Raw genomic sequence first — 21908 nt, forward strand, 5'->3', positions numbered from 1 at the left:
TGATATGAAGGTGAAGTGCAGGCATGAATTGAATGATTTGGCAGCATAGCTTTTATGGGTGGCAGGCACCTTCACTGGGCTGCTGCTCTATTTACTCATACCTGAAGGGACAGATTTGTGCCCTTCACAGTTTTCATCTCAATATTTCCTTTCATTCCTCTTTCCCAGCTCCTGCACCAACTAGACTGCTATGTGGAAAAGACGTACATATGCTAAATAGTTCAGAAAATGAGACATCTATTTAACAATGGTCTTTTTAAATTTTAAGGAGGTCTTTTATTTTTTTTACCTCATCTCTCTCTTTTCCCTTCTCTGCTGAATTATGTTCTGCAACATTTTCATCACAATCTATATTTACAGATGTCAATATTTCTTCAGATTCTTTCATAAATAAAGGCTTATCTTCCTGTTGGATCCACTCCTGGTAAACCTTCACCACTTTCCTCATAGCAGCTGCTTCGCAAATTGGCAACAAAAATGCCTAGTTGGGGGGGGAAAAAGTTATAACATTTGAGACACTTTATCTATGTTCTCACGATACTGCTAGTAGTAAACAATTTCAGGAGCATGCATTTCAATTTATGGATGTGATATGAAAATAGAAAGTGGACAATGTGACTTAATTTTATTTTAAAAAATTTAGGACTCACTATACTATCCATTCTGTCTCTTCGGGGCAAAATAGTGGATTTTTATTGGGGGAAAGGAAAAGTGAGAAACATCCAACCCACTTCTTTGAACTCTAGGAAAGCTCCTACCCAAGCATCAGGCTCTACAGATGGAGAAACAGCTGCAGCCACTCTGCAGGAATTTAAACTAAATGCTGATTTCCATCAGTATTAGTTTATTAACTTTTCCCAACACCACTCTGGAACACCCTGAAAGTCGGGGGGAGGGGGGAAGGGCAGGAAAAAAGTCTGAAAGGAAAAAGTGACACCTGGCAAAAAAGCTTTACTGTTAGGGACCTGGATGTAGTTAGCATGGAAGGGGAACAGCAAGCAGTGAGACTCCATGCAGATCTGTTCCTGCATAGATCTTAGGGTCCCACTGATATTTGAACAACAAACTCTCATTAAAAGAAAGAAAAGAAAACTCAGTGGAAGCTACTGCTGCATCCAGTCACATACATGGGGGGAGAAAGAGTATGGGGCAATAGGATATTATATTAGCCATTTGAATTTGTATTGATAACAAAGAGCCATGTTTTACTGCTGCTATGAATGAGTGGCGCAAAACAGATGACAGAGAAAAGGCATTTTTCATAACTAGAGTTATGAAAAAAATGCATTTCAGGAAGCCAGTTTGCTTGCAAGATGCTGCTCTCTTCAGGAAGTATTATGTAACTGTGGGGCTAATACAAAAGTGCTCTCAGATCAGCAGTCTCCAACGTTAAGTTTTGGGCTTCTGCTAAACTTAACTATGTTCAAAGACAGCCTACATTAATGCAATATACTTGTTGGAAATTTCACTTTCTTTTAAATTCACAATTTTACCAGCTTGTGCACTTTTACTGTACTGGCTGTATTAAAAAGAATAAAATAAACTGAACCTGTGTGCATTTTCCAAGAACCACTGGATATACCAACATCCCAAAGAAATGCATGATTCTTGCTATGAACAACACATTCTCAACTTTAGGACTGAACACTTCAAAGGAGTATCAGAATGGGACGCAGCTATTCTATGACTTCCACAGTCAGCTAAAGAGTAGGATAGGCAACTGCTACCTTTTAGAGAGTTTCTTATGCTTTGGCTTTGTAACATAGAATGCTCTACAGCTTTCACAGTACAGGAAATATGATGTAGCTGAGGGAATGCTGCCACACCTGCTGGGCCATGGTTATTAATGAATTCACAGATTCCAAAGCCAGAAGGGATCACTATGATAATCCAGTCTGATCTGTGTGCACAGGCTGTAAATTTTTTTCTAGAAGCTGGATTAATTTTAGCAAGTCTTTTAGAAAGGTACCTAATCTCATTCTAAAGATTCCAAGGGATGGTGATTCCATCATCTCCCCTGGGGTAAGATCCTCTGATGTTTAATTACCCTCAGAGCAAGAAAATTGAGTCTTATTTCAAAGTTGAGTTAGTGTACCTTCATCTTCCAGCCACTGGATCTTGTTATGCCTTTGTCAGCAAGACTGAGAAGCCCCTCACTATCAGATATTTTCCACATGTAAATATTCATACACAGTGATCAAGTCACCTCTCAACCTTCTCTGATAAGCTAAGCAGATGGAGCTCCTTAAGCTTCACATCACATTCATAGAATATCAGGGTTGGAAGGGACCTCAGGAGGTTATCTAGTCCAAACCCCCTGCTCAAAGCAGGACCAATCCCCAACTAAATCATCCCCGCCAGGGGTTTGTCAAGCCCAACCTTAAAAACCTCAAAGGAAGAAGATTCCACCACCTCCCTAGGTAACGCATTCCAGTGCTTCACCCCCCTCCTAGTGAAAAAGTTTTTCCTAATATCCAACCTAAATTATTGTTTTCCAGCCCCTGAAACATTTTTGTGACCTTTCTTCAAACTCCCTCCAGCATTGCCACATCATTCTTCAACTGTGGACACCGGATCTGGGTACAGCATTCTTGCAGCTGTTTTACCAATGCTGTGTACAGAGGCAAGGTCAGTTCTCTACACCCATTTAATAGTCCCCTTTTATACATCCAAGGACCACATTAGCCCTTTCTGCCACAGTAGTACACTGAGTGCTCACTGAGGCAGTCATCTACAACAATCCCCAAATCCTTTTCCGAATTACTGATTCCCAAGACAGTATCCCATCCCATAGGTATAGCCTGCATTCTTTGTTCCCAGATGTATTAACCTTGCATTCACCTGTATTAACACACATTATATAGGACTGTTACCATTTAACTAGGAGATTCAGATCACTCTGTAGCAGTAACCTGTTCTCATTATTTACTACCTCACCACACAGCATGTTATCTGCTAACTGTATCTTTTCCAGATTCATAATTAGACAGGCAACAATTCATAATTAGCTAGGCAATCCAGATGGAGGATTTTTGGCTCCCAATATAGTTAACCCAGATAACTTTGCTAAAATTGTCCACATTACATGAAGTCAAAGTTATGTCCCTCAAGTGATGAGCAAAACAAAACCAGGAAGCAGGGGCAGATTTTTCATACTAGTTGTTTTAAATTAGCTTTTGCTTTCTACACACAAGGGAGAGAGTGTGAGGTGGAAAAAACAGATGGAAAACTTTGCTGAACAAAAACCAACGTGTTTACCATTGGCCTAAATTTAAAATGAACAGTGTAAATAAAAACACAATCAAAGCTTTTACACTTATGTACACTCTTACTTAACACAACCTATTTGAAACAAAAACTATCAATATTATCAGGGTTTAAACTAAAAACAAAAAATTCTTCTACACTTGATGGCTTCTTTACCTGTCGAAATATCTCTGTAAGAAAGTTAACATTACTTCTTTTAGAAGAAAAGACTTTGCGGACTATTTCAATATCAGTTAGATGCTCTTCATCAATACTACAAAGGCTGGAGGAACTTGGTTCTCTCTCTGTTAGGGTGCTTGTATTAGAATGAGATTGTTCTGGCTCTGTATTTCTATCGGGTCTATCAACAGTGTCATTTTTACTGTCTTCTCTAGAAGCCATGCTAGCAGCTGCTCTCTGAAACAAAAGAGCAAGAAAATAGTTCTAGTAATATAATTTAAATACAATTCTTAAAACAGCACAGAGAATTCTGCAGACAATGTGAGAAATAAGTATCTCAAAGCGCTACATATCTACTAGATAATGTAGAAAGTTAGTGGTTGTCTGAAGCCAGTTAAAGTACAGATCTCAAGCACAAGGGAAGTCCAGTTATTGTCCAGTCAGATCAATGACCTTCACTAAGAATTCTAATCTGTGTTGCCTTTATTCAGTTTGCTAACCTATAATCAGACATTTCTTGGGAGTATTTAGAAGTGTTATCACAAACAACCCAGTCTTACAAAACCTCAGCAAACAGAGCCACGGAAGTCAAAAAGCATTTGGATTGCTGGATTGGGCTTTAAGGGAAATTGAGCATATCACTCTATGCAGAGAAGTAAATGTAGATTTACTTCAACAATTCACCAAAAAGTAATTTATAGATCAAAACATTTTGTTAGGTGAATGAAAACAGTACTTCACAGTAAATTTCTATTATTTTGGTATAAGATTTAAATATTTGGCGATTCTTTCCATATTGGATTCAGGCCTGGAGATTTCATTTAAAGACAAATAGTCTTTCTTCAATTAGCTAAAACTAAGGAGATGTCTACACAGCGCTTTAATGTGGCTGTGTAATCGTGGCTCCAGCTCTCCCAGTGCTGTAATAAAACCACCTCTGTGAGGGGAATGGCTCCCAGCACTGTAGCACTATCTACACTGTCACTTTACAGGGCTGAAATTTGCATCCATCAGGGGTGTGTTTTTCCACACCCCTAAGCAAAGAAAGTTTCGGTGCTGTAAGTGGCAGTGTAGACAAGGCCTAAGAGAAACATACAGTGGTAGAATTTCAGTGTTGACATCACAACAGAAGACTACTAAGAAATCTTTCAAAATAGAGAAAAACTATTTGAAATGTGCGTTTGGTGATACCTGAATATTCTTTGGCACAATTTCACCACCTTCCATCCCAGGAATATGAGGTCCTGTATGAGGTTTTGGCTCAAGCCAGAAAGACACCAGCCATCGAATGACAATAACACGAGCCTTAAGGAAAGGTTCCTTTGTGCAATATATTGCTTCATTGGTTTCAGCATCTTTCTTTACCATTACATAGTGTGGCTTTGGTCTCATTTGTGGTATCTCTGTGATGAAAAGCAAGCATTTTAAAATTAGTGTCAGAAGAAAGGCTTACCACCTCAAAGCCCTATCCAACCCAATTGAAATCCCAGGGCTTCTGGGTTTTTGAAACTCCCAGGATAGCACAGTCATTAAGTCCACAAGGGCATGGGACAGACATTCTCTCAATAGCAATAAAAGAGAAGAGCATTAAGCTTCAAAAGGCAGCCCTTGGAAATTGTATTTGTGGCCTAGAAGGCTGCAAACATTTTCTACTGGATGAACCGCTCCATTTACCCCTTCTTTATGCTCTCGTTTGTGGGGTAACAAACAATTCTTAACAAGTAAAGTTTAATTTATAAAAGTACCTTTTTATCCAGATGATCCCCTAAGCTGTTTTAAAATTATGTACTATACTGAGGAATTACATGGCCTGCCACTGATATGGAGTGAAACCCAGCAAAATTTTGACAGCGAACAGCAACACTACGCCACTGTTCAGAACAAAAAAGTAAAGGAAGCCACCTTTCAGTTAAAACTACGTGAGTAATTTTAAGTGGCAGAATGTAATTACCCAAACTGGACTTTGGCCCAAACAAGCACAGCATTTTCATTTAGGGTGGGAAGAAACTGTTGTAGGTTTATTTAGAAATGAAAATTTGTTTATAATTGATCAAATAGTTTATTGAGCAACAATTCACAGATGAAGTAATTCACCCATTTTGCAGAGGATCATATCATACCACTTAAGCCCTGTGGTTGAACCTCTAGGGGTTGTGGGGGGGAGAATGTAGGTGAATCAGATGCAAAGTGATGTCAACACACTAAGTGGGACAGAAAAGCTATCCTTGCTGATCTATGTGGGTCTAGTGTGGAAGGTCATGAAGGGAACAGGCAGTGAGCATACTAAAACAAGTGTCATGAAATCTATGTTGATGTAGATCCACGGTTCCAGCACCCCTGGCATGGTGGGTTCAGGGCCTCTATTCCAGTCCACAGGATTTAACAGCAGTTTTGAGGAACATACAACAGCCCTTGCTGGCTTTTGTGGAGGCCAGCAAGTGGGAGGAAAGTGTGTGGCATGAATTTCACCTGCCCAACCACTCTACCCTTATAGGCTTTGTTTAAATTAGGATGGAAAGGTGTGTTAAATTGTGTTAGCTAGCTTAATCTAACCAACCCCTTTTAAAACTCTAACACAAGGCAAGTTATATTTTAACATATGCAAAACTTGTTAATTTAGAGCTTGGGAGATGCCACGGTCTTAACATGACCAGCCTAGCACATGCTAACATATAATTTGCCTTGTCTTGACTAAACTTTAGAAGGTATTATGGAGTCTAACTGATCTGGCTCTGGGTCAATGGAGTGGATATTACCCAATGAGCAACACTGCTAATTTCTTTTGGATCCACAGAACTAACAGTTTTTTTCTCTTCTAAATGTAATTTAATCCATGATATAGGGTGCATTACGTTTGATTTTTTTTTTTTTTTAAACTTGGTTCTTAGAGCAGTGAGTGTATCCAAATGACTAATATGGTTTAGATAGAACAGCAGACTGCCTCCTGGGATAGAAGCTTGGCACTACGATTGGCTCACCTAGAAGCTAAAGAGCGAGTAACATTTTGGAGAAGAGGAACCTAAGAAACTTGAAAAGATCTTGTCTAATTTTTTTAGAAACCTTCGATTAATTCTTAAGTGGATGGAAACAGATAATGCTTTCTTTTCCCCTCCCTGCCCTTGTTCCTTCTGCTCCTTTTCCTCCCACCCCATTCCTTTATATATTTTTCTTTAAGTTATTCCTTTCTGTTGTCCCCTGATTTTAGGAATGTGGGATGAAATCAAAACTATAAATTTAAAAAAATGATTTTAAGTATGTAAGAGTTAAATTTATTTAAAGTGAATCAGAGCAATACAGCATCCTGACTGTTAAATAATTAAAAAGAGAGGTCAAGGGGTGTTTCCATCAATACAGGTGAACTCAGTAGAATTGAAACCATACATCATAGATAAAGGCCATATTTCTTAACAGTAAGGGAAATGTTTTTGATCCAAGTTCTCTGCAAGCAGCATCTCTATACTGTAAGTTGCAAAATGTTTAAGCATCTGTACAATCATTAAACACCACTTACCAAGTACAGGATTATACAAACTGGTCTCCTTACAGATGTTTGGGAAAATATAAGGCAAGTAATATTTTTTAAAATATGAAAACAAGAATGAAAATCCCTTTTCTTGGTTTTCCTTGTTCTTCCATTCTAAACTCTTGACCTTAAAGAAAAAAAAATTACTTTTTGAGGCTGAAACATGGAATATTTGTTTCAATATTTCCCAAGTATATCAAATGTTTCAGAAGTTTGCTGTAGTTTTTTGTTTTTTTAAGTTGTCAAAAGTCAAACAAATTTCAGTTTTAATTAAACGTCAAATGTACTTTAAAGATTTGCTAAACGGAGCAAAGATAAAGTAAGAGGAAAGATTCTATTGCTTAATTATACAAGAGAAATTACTACATTAGGACTGGATTGTATGCATTTTAATAATTATAATGTTACATTTTCAAAATGGTGGGAGGGACTGGCTATCTGAGAGATTAGTAAAACTATGCAAATCTTTTCCTCTAAGCTCTGGATTCAGCAGAATACTTAACCATATATGTAATTTTAAGCACATGCAGAATCCCACTGAAATCAGAGATTTTAAGAATATCAAGCCTGAGGTGGCCCCTCCAGAAGTGGGTTTAATTTGTAGTAAATCATCCTGCTTTGTTTCAAAGTTACTTTATAAAATATAAAAGTATATTTGTGCTTACCTGAAAGATTCCTTTCTTTTTTGTGTAAAAATGTCCAGAGATCTGTTACAATAGGTACTTCAGCCTGCCTGCAGCTCAAGAGCAGAACCAGACCTGTCAATCACTGACAGCCGGGGTATGCTCTGCTTTCTGAAGTTCCTTCCAGTTCACGTAACTTCTAGGGACAGCATAATTCAAATATACTTTCTTAAATTAGAGATTGATTTGTTTTTCCTCAAAGCATATTGACTGCAGAATATGGTAAATTCAACCTACTGACAACATACCCAAATCCTTGAATGTCAGTTTACATCTCTGTCCTGGGTAATCCACTTGTCTCCAGAATGGGCTGGATCTGTGGACCTTAGTACTCAAAAGTAGGAAAATTTTCAGGTAAGCACTGAGAAGTTTTCCTATTCTTCTTCATGCTAAGGTCCAAAGACCCATTAGAATGGGATTTTCAGAGCAGTGCCCTCTCAGGGATTATCCTTCAAATATGGACTTCCAAAACAAGATAAAGGAGATACTTGTATATAATCTATCTAGTCGAGGGCACTAAGATACCGAGAACTCTTCTCCAAAAGAAGAGAAGTAGCATTGGCTATGACTGGATGACCAATATGCAGAATTTGGTCAACTAATGGCCATCTGCAGATCTCAGTACAGGACTACTCTGCTCTGCAATTGTGAGTGCGCCTAAGAACTAGACTCTGATGCTTAATTGAAGTAGGAACAGTTCTTGAATTTACTCATGGAATGGATGCTACGACACAGTTATGAAGAGGACCCGTCTGAATTAAAAAGTATAATAATAGTACTTTGTTAGAGAAAGCTCCCAAACTCAGATAAAAAACATCTGATTATAGATAGTAGCCACTGGGAAGCCTACTCTAATGGACAGGAAATATGACACTTTCCTTCAGAGATTCAATCTGGGTAGTGCTGGAAGATGCGGAACGAGGTTCCAAGAACATACTGAATGACCTTGCAGAGTTGCAATAAGGTGGATGCCCAAATGAAGCATTTAATATTGGATTGTACAAAACTTCCTTTTCTTTAAAATGTTGAGAACATTATACCGAATCTTAGCAGAATTTGATTTTTATAATTTCTACAGATAAAAGTAAACATTCATGTTAGCATCTTTTTTTTCTTATGGATTTTAAATGTTCACAGTTGTGGAAAATTATGGGGAGGATAGTTAATGAGATGATTAGACAATGAACGTTGAAAGATTGTTAACAAGATGAAGATGGCCCTAATGGTGTGGTGTCACAGAAACAATCTTCTCATACGATACTTTGTTCCCAACAGTATTCATCCTCCCCAGCCCTATGACTGACTTCCCTGGCACCATGTGTCTATTTGACCTGAATCAAAAGACAGAGTGATTTGGTTCCTGAACTATGTATTCTTCAGTCTTATCTCTTCCTGGAAAATGTTTTTGATCAGGGTTCTGTAGAGAGAAGTGAACTTCAATCTTCTCTAAAGCCATTAATATTGCTACTATGATCCCAGAGAGACACCCTGGAATCACACGTCAGTTCAAATGATAATGATCAAATCTGGGAAAAGAAAAAGGCTGCCATCTGTCTGCAAAACATAAGAATTGTCCGAGGATGGTAAAATGGGAATTCTTGAAGAAAAATCTCCTTTAGGAACTTATTTAGATGATTCAGCTAAGGCTGTGCTCTGTTCTCAATTCCCAGAGTATAGAAATAGGATGGGGAGAGCGTTTTAATGCTCTGATCTGAAGAAAGATTATGGATGATTTCATTCATGTAATGGCCTTTCCATGGGTTGTTGAGACTGGGAGTGGGACAGAGCTGTTTCTAAAATTCTTGCACAGCTCCACAGGGTCTCCCCTCTGGACAATATCCAATGATCCCATCTGATCAAAGCTATACATGTAGCTCTAGTATTCCCAAACTGAGAAAGCCTGGCATCACATGGGGTCTTACTCCACATGGAGCTGGTTAAGAGGCCTGCATATATCTCTGAATAGAGATGAGCAATAGAGATCAGATACTGACCATGTACTTGTTCTAGATACCTCTTGCAAAGAGATATTTTCTCATGTTGTACTTCAGAGTGCTTCTAATTTCCCATATCACCAATATTCATTTCCACAGTACCTGGCAGGACTCCGGATTGTAAGCTGACTTTACTGATGACTGAATAGTCTCAGCTTTCCATAAAAGTTTTCCCATCGTATCACTTACACAGCTGGGAACTGCTTTGTCTGAGTTTCTTACCCCAAGAACCAGAGACCCACTATACATGAAACAGGATTTGAATCCCATTTCCCCCTCACTCACTTTTTATCCAGGGAGAAGCTCTTGGTCACACAATTTTAAGTCCCAAAAAGGCCATATTCCTTACAATTAGGGCTGTCAATCGAAGTTAACTCATGCGATTAACTAAAAAAAAATTGTGATTAATCGCACGGTTAAATAATAGAATACCAATTGAAATTTATTAAATATTTTCAGATGTTTTTCTATATTTTCAAATGTTGATTTTTATTACAACACAGAATACAAAGTCTACAGTGCTCACTATTATTTTTATTACAAATATTTGCATTAAAATTATAAACAAAAGAAATAGTATTTTTCAATTCACCTCCTACAAGTACTGTAGTGCAATCTCTATCATGAAAGGTTTCAGAGTAGCAGCCGTGTTAGTCTGTATTCGCAAAAAGAAAAGGAGTACTTGTGGCACCTTAGAGACTAACCAATTTATCTGAGCACAAGCTTTCGTGAGCTACAAATAAATTTATTTATGCTCAAATAAATTTGTTAGTCTCTAAGGTGCCACAAGTACTTCTTTTCTATCATGAAAGTGCAACTTATATATGTAACAAAAATCTCCATATCTGCTCTCAAAAACAAAATGTAAAACTTTACAAGTCCACTCAGTCCTACTTCTTGTTCAGCCAAATAAGTTTGTTTACATTTACAGGAGATGCTGCTGCCTGCTTCTTATTTACAATGTCCCCTGAAAGTGAAAACAGGCATTTGCATGGCACTTTTGTAACTGGCGTTGCAAGGTATTTATGTGACAGATATACTAAACATTCGTATGCCCCTTCATGCTTCGGCCACCATTCCAGAGGATATGCTTCCATGCTGATGATGCTCATTAAAAAATAATTAAATTTGTGACTGAACTCCTTGGGGGAAGAACTGTATGTCTTCGGCTCTGTTTTACCCGCTTTCTGCCATATATTTTATGTTAGAGCCGTCTCAGATGATGACCCAGCACATTTATTTTAAGAACGCTTCCACAGCAGATTTGACAAAATGCAAAGATACCAATGTGAGATTTCTAAAAATAGCTACAGCACTTGACTCAAGATATAAGAATCAGAAGTGCCTTCCAAAATCTGAGAGGGATGAGGTGTGGAGCATGCTTTCAGAAGTCTTAAAAGAGCAACTCTCAGATGCTGAAACTATAGACTCCAAACCACCAAAAAAGAAAATCAACCTTCTGCTGGTGGCATCTGAATCAGATGATGAAAATGAACAGTCTGCACTGCTTTGGATTGTTATCGAGCAGAACCCATCATCAGCATGGATGCATGTCCTCTGGAATGGTGGTTGAAGAGGAAGGGACATATGAATCTTTAGCGCATCTGCCACGTAAATATCTTGCCACACCAGCTACAACAGTGCCATGCAAACACCTGTTCTCACTTTCAAGTGACATTGTAAACAAGAAGCAGGTAGCATTATCTCCTGCAAATTGTAACCAAGTTTGTTTGACTGAGTGACTGGCTGAAGTAGGACTGAGTGGACTTTTGGCTCTAAAGTTTTACACTGAAAAATAAAACAATTCAGTTATTTTTTGTGCATAATTCTACATTTGTAAGTTCAGCTTTCATGATAAAGAGATTTCACTACAGTACTTGTATGAGGTGAATTGAAAAATACTATTTCTTTTGATTTTTTACAGTGCAAATATTTGTAATCAAATATATAAAGTGAGCACTATATTGTTTGTATTCTGTGTAATTGAAACCAATATATTTGAAAATGTAGAAAACATCCAAAAATATTTAAATAAATGGTATTCCATTTTATTTTTTTTAATGGTGCGATTAATCGCTATTAATTTTTTTTATTGCTTGACAGCCCTACTTGCAATATTATCCACCCACATTAGCACTGCTTGTAAAAGTATGCAGGGGCACTTAGGGAGTCACAGAACAGTTTTTGTTTATTTTTGTTGTACTAATGACACCTGGAAGTTTTCATGCCCCAGGGAGGGGACTGAAATTATGCCAGCCCACACATGGCTAACTTTGAAAGGCCTGTATAGTGAAGAGACCAGTCTTTCAGGTAAAAATCTCCCCAGTTAAAAATCCTAAGTCACTGATCAGGATAGCCACATTTATATGCAGTAGTGATACCACATTAAATTTTAACTAGTACACTATTGGGAGCCTACTGACCTCATAAAATGGAAGCTGGGAAAGAATGAAAAAAAATGGCGAGCCATGAAAACCCTTTACTGCCTGCTGACTCTTCCAGATCTGGGATGCTGCCCCTCTCATCACTCCGTAACCATCTGCCCCAGGGAGGAAGTAGAGGCAGTGGAGAGGCAGGGAAGCTGGGAACAATTATCTGGACATTAGGCCATGGTGACTGGGAATGATAGCCCAATACTTTCCCATTCTTTTAGGTATGGCAGGAAATTCCTACGCCACTATTAGATCCTTCAAGGCTACATGAGAAGGAATATATAGCTACAGGTTGCCTTGGGTTGCTGTACACCTCCTAAGCTTAGTTTTACAGTGAACTCTTGCCTCACAATCTATCCTCTGGTGTTTAGATATATTATTTGATTCGCAACTGATTTGGACTGGAGGTCTTCTTCCCCTTAGGAGAAAGAATTTCCTTGGGAGGTTCAGGGAGGGGTGCACACCAACAGGCATCAGCATATGTTTATGGCCTGGTCTTTTCTGCTCTGATTTGCCATGCTGCAGTCTGTGGAGCTGAGCAGGGGAAACAGGCACTGAGGATTATCTGCTCTGCTGCACTCAGTAAGGTGAGCAGGGAAAACAGAACTAATTAACTTTCCCTTTCAGAGTCTTTTCCCATAAGCCTGCTTCAGAGGCAGTATGAAATCAGGCTCAGAAGACTCCAAAAATATGTCAAAAGGCTAGTGATCTCCCTGTCCTCCAAGCAGCTTGGTTTATGAGTTTTCCCTCCCACAAACGGGCCTCTCCTGAGTTCCTCAAGAAAGGTACTGACTCCCCAGAACTAGATCCCTCTCTGTTGAATGGAATTTACATGCATCAGATAAGTCTGTTTTCCCAGGAGGTTTGAGCCTCGGCCATGAGTTGGGATTGCCAGGGGAGCAGAGTTAGAGGTGGCAGCTGAGCCCAAAAGCCCCTTACTGCATTCACTGGCATCAGCAATGTCCAGTGCCCTCCATCCTTGGTTCAGTGAGAGGAGGCGGCGGCAGCAGCTGAGCTCCACAGTCAGAGATCTGGTTGATGGGCCATAGGACTCAGGTGTGATCTTCCATCTGGCAGTCTGCCCTTCTCGCTTCACTTTCCTCATGTACTATGGGGAGAAAAGGGCTGGCTGCCCCAGAGCAAATTCTTTCCCATTCCTGCCTGGCTCATTTCCTGCCCTGGGAAAGGAAGGGAGCTAAGGGGACCCTACCCAGCTTGTGCTGGGAGGGTGAAACTGCATCCTGCCTGCAGAGCCAGCAGAGCTCCCCAACATGCTTCATCCCCTTTTTGAGTAAGGCCCTTTTGCCTCTGGGTTTTCCTCAACCTAGCACACTCCCTCAAGCCTGCAAGAGCATCAGCTGCTAAAAACACCTCACTAGCAAAAGTGGATTTTTGGGGAGACTGTTCCCTCAGCTCCAATGATGCCCTAGGGATGTACTTGGGAATTAGACAGACATATTATTGGATTAAACTGTTAGTCTAAACATTTGAAATAAAGTTTGAAATTTTTCCTCACTAAAGCTTGGCAGCAGGTAAAGTTGGGTTGAGCCCATCAGCCGCATGGGGGCAGAAAAAACTGGAGGTAACTTCCAGAGGCCAGGCTTTCCCCTCCTATCAGTGACTGACAGGTCTGGTTCTGCTCCCAAGCTTTAAGCAGGCTGAAGTATCCACTACGATTGATCTGTGGACCTTGGCACAAACGAGAAACAGACACTTTCTGAAAGTATATTTTCTATAAGATACGCTCTTGGAAGGTGAAACAAAATAATTAGTCATTCCTGTGTATGTTTACAGTGCTGTTGGTCCATTACAGTAGATGGATCAAAAATAATTACTCTTCTTCTGTTTGCAACCTATGGAACATACCTGAATTACTATGTATTTCAAAAGTGCTTCTAGAAAGTAGCTTGTAAGATCTTCTTGTCCTTTATCTCCTGATTGTGGAGGGACAAGTGGAGTAATTTCCTCTACAGTCACTTGCGCTGTCCAAAAATAAAAAATAAATTTATTAACATACTGGAACAAATTATTAAACAATCAATTTGTAAGCACCTAGAAGGTAAAAGGGAGATATATAATAGCCAACATAGATTTGTCAAAAACAAACCATGACAAACTAATTTGATTTCCTTTTTACCAGCCAGGTGGATAGGAGGGAAGCAGCAAATGTGATTTATCTTGATTTCAGTAAATTCTTTGACAGTCCCACATGACATTCTCATAAGCCTACAAGTGAAATGTGGTCTATATGAAATTATTATAAGTATGGTGCGCAAATAGTTGAAAAACTATACCCAAAGAATAGTTATCAGTGGTTCACTAGCTGGGAGGATGTATCTACAGGAGTTCCACAGGAGTCTGTCCTGAGTCTGGTACTACTTAATATTTTCATTAATTATATGGATAATGGGATAGAGAGTATACTTATTAAATTGCTAATGACACCAACCTAGGAGGGCTTGAAAGCCTTAGGAGGACAGGATTAGAATTCAACACACCTTGACAAATTGGGGAATTGGTCTGAAATCAACAAGATCAAATTCAATAAAGACAAAGTGCAAAGTACTAAACTTCAGAAGGAAAAATCAAATGTAACAAATACAAATTGGAGAATAGCTGGCTAGGAAATAGTACTGCAGAAAAAAAATCTAGGAATTATAGGGGATCACAAATTGAATAAGTGATGCATTTGTGAATAAGGCTAATATAATTCTGGGGTGTATTAACAGAAGGGTTGTATGCAATACACAGGAGATAACTACTCTGCTCTACTTGGCACTGGTGAGGTCTCAGCTGGAGTAGCGTGTCCAGTTTTGGATACCCACTTTAGGAAAGGTAAGGAAAAAAATGGAAAGAGTCCAGAAGAGAGCTACAAAAATTATAAAAGGTTTAGAAAACCTGACCTATGAAGATGGATGAAAAAAATGGGCATATTTAGTCTTGAGAAAAAGACGACAGAGGGGATTAGATATCAGTCTTCAAATATATTAAGGGCTATTATAAAGAGGATGGTGATCAACTGTTGTCCTATCTTCAGTGGACATGGACAAGTAATAATGGGCTTAATGTGCAGCAAGGGAGATTTAGGTTAGATATTGGGAAAACTTTCTAACTACGAGGAAAGTTAAGATCTAGGATACATGCTACAAGGGAGACTGAGGAATCCCCACCATTGGAGGTTTTTAAGAATAGGACAGAAACACCTCTAGATTAGGTATATCTGGTCCTGCCTCAGCGCAGGGGAATGGATGAAGTGACCTTCAATGGTCTCTTCCAGCACTATATTCCTATAGTACATTTCATCAATAAATAAAAATATATTGTTTCCCTTAATTTGTGTTTGTCTGCAAAATTACAACAAACACGTGTTGGAAAATTGGCTGCTCAAAACAAAATCAAATACAAATTACAACCAAAAACCCTACCCTTAGAGGGATTCAAATTTAAAAGACTTTACCAATAAGTCCCCACAAGTTGCCTTATCCCCTTTGTACTTTTTTCACTTTTATGTGGTAAGCACACATCAGTCATTATCATCAAGGCTATCTGTGCTTACCTTTGAATACTTCTTTTACTAAATCTGTCTGCTGAGTTCCTATTTTAAAAATGTTATTGTTCCATTTTGGAATTTTCCTCATTTGTCTTGATTTTATGGATTTCACACTTTTGTTTTAAGGAATTAAAATATCTATCCTATGGTTCTTTCAGTTCCTCTTTCATTAGTCAGTAATCTTAAACCTGTTTTATCATTATTGTTGCTGCTTTTAGATTTTAGTTACATGTTTATTTAAACTCTCCAATTACATTAGTTCAGTGCTTCTCTATTTTGTACTCTCTTGTAATTGGCGCTTGGAATTTTTTCCAGCTCCTCGTCCTCTAATTCTTTGCTGCCTAACAGCATATGAAGTCCTGCCCTGTTTATTCCTCCTTTCCTATTGTCCTGGACACTGTAGCATGATAGACAAGACAACAAGAACCTCTAGGGTCCCTAGCACAATCCTCACAATGGGGCTGCTCTGAAGCTGCGAACCCTGGAAGCCCCGGTGTCCCCAGCAGCCCACCAGGACAGCTGCTGGGAAACCAAGCATGGCCTGTGGTGATTCACTGGAAGTTCACTGAAGTGAATATTGACAGGTTTCAGAGTAGCAGCAGTGTTAGTCTGTATCCGCAAAAAGAAAAGGAGTACTTGTGGCACGTTAGAGACTAACAAATTTATTTGAGCATAAGCTTTCGTGAGCTACATCTCACTTCATCCACAAAGTAAAACTATTTCTTATGTTTATTCCCCCCCTCCCCGCTACTGTTCCTCATACGTTCTTTTCAACTGCTGGAAATGGCCCACCTTGATTATCACTACAAAAGGTTTTTCCCTCCTCCCCTGCTGGTAACAGCTCACCTTACCTGATCACTCTCCTTACAGTGTGTATGGTAACACCCATTGTTTCGTGTTCTGTGTATATATAAATCTCTCCACTGTATTTTCCACTGAAATCTTCTGCTCAAATAAATTTGTTAGTCTCTAAGGTGCCAAAAGTACTCTTTTTTTTTAAATGAATATGTTTCCACAAAATATTTTACATTTTGACAAATCAACAGTTTCTAATAAAAGCCTGTTTTGTCAGAAAATTCTGACCAGCTCTAGTTAGGATAACCAATATGAGAGGAGATGATGCTATGAATCTGTTTGCTTTTTTTTAAAAAGTGAAGTTGAAATAAATCTTCATACAGGGGTCTTATGGAGATAGTGATACAGCCGCAGGTATAAATGTTGCTCCGAGCGACCTGCGGAACTCATTGTCCCAAGAAATCATTGAGACTAAGAATCTAGTAGGAATCAAAGGCTCATCCATATGGATAACGAAAATATCCAGTTGCATTAGCTAGTATAAAAATTAAGTCATAAGAGGATATAAGCCCTTATGCCTCAGGGCATAAGGCCCCAATTAGAGGTTACAGTTTCTCCTATGGGCAAGTTATTCTATAAATTGTTCACTATGTTGGTTCATAAATCTTTCACTTGAATACCAGGTACTGGCCACTGTCAAGATACTGGATTAGTTGGACCACTGCTCTGCTGCAGTAAAGCAACATGTATGTTCCTAAGAGATGTGGGAAGAGAAATAAGGGTCAGGGTCAATGACAACACCAGGATCCTAGAAGCCCTGAGCACAGCTGCACTCATTAGTGGTTCCAAAATCCCCATGGGTAACAGAAAGCATGTCAGACTACTTACTTTAGTTATTTCTACAGTACCTGAGCAATGGAAAAGTTAGTGAAATGGGACCATGTAAAGAACTGGGTAATGTTACTAAATTACTTACTTTCTTGTACATTAAGTGGAGGGTTAATGAGATTATCTAGTGTTCGAGGTCCATACTCAGATTGTGGTGATGAAAATCCAGGAATTAAGCAAGAAAACATACACAGCTGTTCTTTACTACAGTTATTCTGAAGTGCTTGCAACCACAAGAGGAAGAGACGCACACCTTCTCGACGGATCTTAAAAGGGGAAAAAAGGAGGAGTTTTTTGTTTCTCAGACTCTTTTCTTTTTACGCTGCATTACACTCTAGTGTGTACACTTGCAAATAGCTTCCTTACATATGTATACGAATAAGCAAAAGGACCAGGTCTGGAGAATACAAAAGTGCTATTTTTGCACACTCCCTGGCACAATCTCCCTTTCAGTAAAGAACTACAACAGAGGGCATGTCAACAATACCACTCTTTTTTCCCTCAAAAGTAATCAGTGTTACAAAATATATTTCTTAAAAATTATTAGATATTTCTGCTCATAATCAAAACTATGAAAGAAAAAGATTGAAGTCTCATATTATATAAATGAGCCATAAACTATTCCTCTCCCCATATAAAGTAAAAATTAGGACTTCTTTCCTCTTGAAAGCAAAAATTAAAGCGCCACTCCTGCAAATACTATGCACCTGCTTACCTCTATGGGACTTCTCAAGGTACTAAACCAGGTGCACAGAAGTTGACAGGTTTGGGGCCTATTATGAACGTAATCAATCTTGTTAGTCAGTGTTACTGGTTTTGTGCCAGTGATTATTCTAATACAATATACACATCAAAAATGCAAAAGCAAAGATATATATTTATTTTTCTTACCTTTAAGGAATTTCCGGTGTGAAGCAGTTTCTTTAAAATCAAGCCTAAAAGGAAAATATATTTTAAAGATGTTCTTTGCTCTTTATTTAACTTCAGATGTCAGAGTTCTCGGTCAGACTTGATAATCTTTTAAGCAAGTCCTTGGCAATCTCCAATTTACTCTTGGTGAACTTGATATCCTCTGACAATCACCTCAATGCCAGAAGGGGGGAAAAAAGATCACCTTCTACAAGATCTGTTCTTTTTCTCATAATCAATACAAAAAAAATTATAGAAATGTAGGATGGTGTAAATAAAAGCACAAGTGGGCAAATCCCCCCAATTCATCAATGTTGTTGCTATTCAAATGCCTAGTTTAGGGTTATACTGGATAGCTTGTGTTCCAGTGTTCCTCTTTTTTACATTAAATCATTACCAGACAGGAAAAGGACTTCCTGGGTCATCTACTTTAACTCATGGCATAGAGCAGGATTTTCCATCTACACTATCTTTATGTTTTCTCTAATATGTTCTTTTATACAAAACTCCAGTAATGTGCCTATGACAATCAGGGTCCAATTATTGCGTTAAAAAAGTATGTCAAGTAATGTCTTATGAAACCTTGTAATGTTCTGAACTTAATGGTCTTTAGGAGATATGTATACAGACTGTGGTTTTGAATTTATACAGAGAAAACTGTGCTAATAATCTGTGCTACAACATTCAGCTCCACCTCACAACAAGGTGGTAAGTAGTGAAGACTGGGAAGGGATGCCTCACCAAGCAGACGAGACTAGCTCCAAGCACCTAGCACTGTACAATCCTAAAAAAGATAACTAATGAAACATTAGTAGGAAGAAACTAAAACACCCCAGCTATAAAGTCAAGAGGGGACTTCCCCCACCCTGAATCACTAATCTGACAGAAAACAAAAAAAAACCCTGTAAACCCTTTTTAAAAGGGAAAAGGTTTGAAGTGAAGTCTATCCAGAATCAGAGGGACAGTCTTGAAGGTGGGAGGCTGTCTGAACGCTGGATCCCCACTGTGGCAGTGGGCATGATTGGAAACTTTTCAGAGACAATAGTAAGCTTTATTAGAAATGGGAGTTTAATTTGAAAGCAAAGAGCTTGTGGTTGCATCTTTATGTTTATCTTCTGTGTAACTTGTATGCGTTTGCTTCCCCTTATAATTATTCTTTGAATCTATGGTTTTTCTATCAAATAAAATGTTTTGTTTATTTTTAACCCAAGCAGGTCTCCAGTGTGCGAACTATGTGGAGTGTGTGTGCCAAAGCAAGCTGCTGTCTTGGGGCGGGGGGGGGTGGAGAGCAGGTTTCGTGCATTTCAGGGTGATGAACCAGATGGGAAAAGTGCAGCTGTCCGGTAGTTAAGAACTCGGGGTAGACTAATTTGGGGGAGACTCGGAACTGCAAGGGTCACCTTGAAAGGAGTAACTATTCTGGTGGAAGCCAGGGTGAGACTTTATACTTGCGTGCTGGCTCCTGGTATCAGGGTCCTGAGCCATCACAGTAAGGCACCTAAAGTTACAAGGCAGGCAGTGACAGAAGCCCTTGCTTGTCTGAGTGATCTCCAAATGTCACAGTGCCTTAACTATCTCTCTAGAAAAAACATTTCATAATATCAGTTACCTTATTGTTAAGAAGCTTAAGAACATCGAGACTAAGTTTCTTTTTTAAAAGTTGCAGATGTTTCAAGTCCTTGCTCCTTATTATGCCACTTTAAGTAATCCCTATCCCCTCCTTTATATTATCACGCAAATAAAACTGTCAAACTTAAGACATTAAAGAACTCAATTACACTTTATATAGTATCTTGTTTGATTCTATTTTTTTAAACCACTTATAATAAAAAAAAAAGATTTCTTTTTTAAATACAAACTCACCTATACTATGAAACTGCCACCTCTGGTGAATCCTTTCTGGAAGAAGCTGTAAAATTTTCTACAAAAGCAAAAGCCAACAATCCACACTACACAGTTATTACTTAAAAAACATATGCGAGAATTACCAAAGATTAACAGCCGTTATCAAGGAGAAAATGTAAGTTTTCTTAATTAATAATGCTGTCTTTTTGCGGCATCCACCCACCCCAAAAAAACAGCCACTCGCAGGAAGAAAATAAGCAAATGTTTAGAAAATTATTTTTATCTGCATCCAAGATTCAAGTTAAATATACATATGCAGCATTTCTCTGTAATTATATAAATGAACAAGTATTTCTATAGTGTCTTCCCACATATCTGACCACCTCCAGTATATATTTCCACCATTGAATTACATTCTTTGTGGGGACACAAGGTAGGTAAGGTAATATATCTTTTATTGGACCAACTTCTGTTGATGAGAGAGAGAAGCTTTTGAGCCACACAGAGCTCTTCTTCAAGCCTGGGAAAGCTGCATCATAGCTAAATCCAATGTGGAACAGATTGTTTAGCATAAGTAGCTAGCACAGTCTAAAGGCACCATTCAAGGTAGAGTGGCCCATTAACACCTCTACAGTCATAGGACAAAAAGAGGGTTAGCGGGTTACAGATTGTTGTAATAAGCCATATATACAGTGTCTCTCTTCAGCCCATGATTTTTAGTACCTAGCAGAGTGATCAATTTAATCCCAAGCTTGTCTTCTGAAAAAGTGTTGTGCAGGTTTCCTTTGAGGGTGAGGGCCGATCGATCACTCTATATCTGACCTCTTTGTGAAGTGTTCACCCACAGGTGATAGGAAAATGATAAAAAGACAAAAATATCCTGTGAGAGTTCATTTGAGAGCACAGCAATTGTCTGATTTCACTCACATAGTTATTGGGGCATTTAGTGCACTGGATGAGGTATGCCACATGTTGTGTTAGACATGTGTAGGATCCACGGATGACTGCAGAGGTGTTAATAACAATCTGCCTTGAATGGTCCCTTACAATACATGCTAACTACTTACCCTAAACTATCAGCTCAACTTTGCATTTTGCTGTGATGCTGGAAGTACCTTTTCCAGAATTGAAGAGCTGTGTGTGGCTTCTCTCTCCCCAACAGAAGTTGGTCCTATAAAAGCTATTACCTCATCCACCTGGTCTCTCTAATATCCTGGAACTGACACAGTTACAACTACACTGAATACATTATTTTTTGAGCAGTTAATGTTTAACCTGTGTAGTTGCATCCAAAGAAGCAGGCAACGGCCCTACCAAAACCATATTCACTGATCCTCCCCATGAAATTACATGATTTGCTCTCTCCAGGTTTGCTCCAACTTCTAACAGCCTAATCTTACAGTTCCATTGTGTTAAAACTCAAAAACTTTTCTGGCAAATTATCCGAGTCAAAAAACAATACTGGAAGATTCAAAACATCTTACCTCAAAAATAAAAAGTATAGCATCTAATTCTTCCCTCTGAGACTTGTGACCTAAATTTAATTTAAAAAGAATCCTTAAATTATGTAGTTTTCATTATGAAAAGTCATTTAAGGGCCCATTGACTAAAAATATAAATACACAAAACATCTATACTTCTACAGACACAGAAAGTAGATTTACATTCCTTCTATTGCAAGGAGTTAGACTGGTTGAAAACAGTACCCTATATTTTGACATTATATTTAGAGTCTACAGATGAACACACCTGAAACCAACTGTAACTATGGAGCTAATGACTAGTGTAGTCACTAAAAATATAAAATGCAAAATATTTTGCAGGGATAACAATACAAAACCTAGATGTAAGTGGAATTTATTT

At 38.5% G+C, this 21908-nt stretch overlaps 1 protein-coding gene across 16 annotated transcripts in view; it reads right to left on the reverse strand.

Annotated features, from left to right (window-relative positions):
• RALGAPA1 (Ral GTPase activating protein catalytic subunit alpha 1) overlaps nt 1-21908 on the reverse strand; it is a 231449-nt gene that overhangs the window by 192318 nt on the left and 17223 nt on the right. For 14 of the 16 annotated variants that reach the window (XR_012159487.1, XM_073349045.1, XM_073349040.1 and 11 more), the window contains exons 3-11: nt 21530-21579; nt 20064-20121; nt 18183-18226; nt 17380-17557; nt 13925-14040; nt 6938-7076; nt 4618-4829; nt 3424-3663; nt 290-481 (exon numbers count right to left, since the gene is read on the reverse strand). Coding sequence is in view for 15 of the 16 variants with exons in the window: in XM_073349045.1 (XP_073205146.1) it covers nt 290-481; nt 3424-3663; nt 4618-4829; nt 6938-7076; nt 13925-14040; nt 17380-17557; nt 18183-18226; nt 20064-20121; nt 21530-21579 (1229 nt within the window). In the remaining variant the exon portion in view is untranslated. Of the gene's footprint in view, nt 1-289; nt 482-3423; nt 3664-4617; nt 4830-6937; nt 7077-13924; nt 14041-17379; nt 17558-18182; nt 18227-19600; nt 19699-20063; nt 20122-21529; nt 21580-21908 lie in introns of all 16 variants that reach the window. The other 2 variants (XM_073349046.1, XM_073349047.1) reach the window with 2 other exon arrangements.

Source organism: Lepidochelys kempii, chromosome 6, assembly GCF_965140265.1.
Source record: "Lepidochelys kempii isolate rLepKem1 chromosome 6, rLepKem1.hap2, whole genome shotgun sequence".
Classification (NCBI taxonomy): domain Eukaryota; kingdom Metazoa; phylum Chordata; order Testudines; family Cheloniidae; genus Lepidochelys; species Lepidochelys kempii.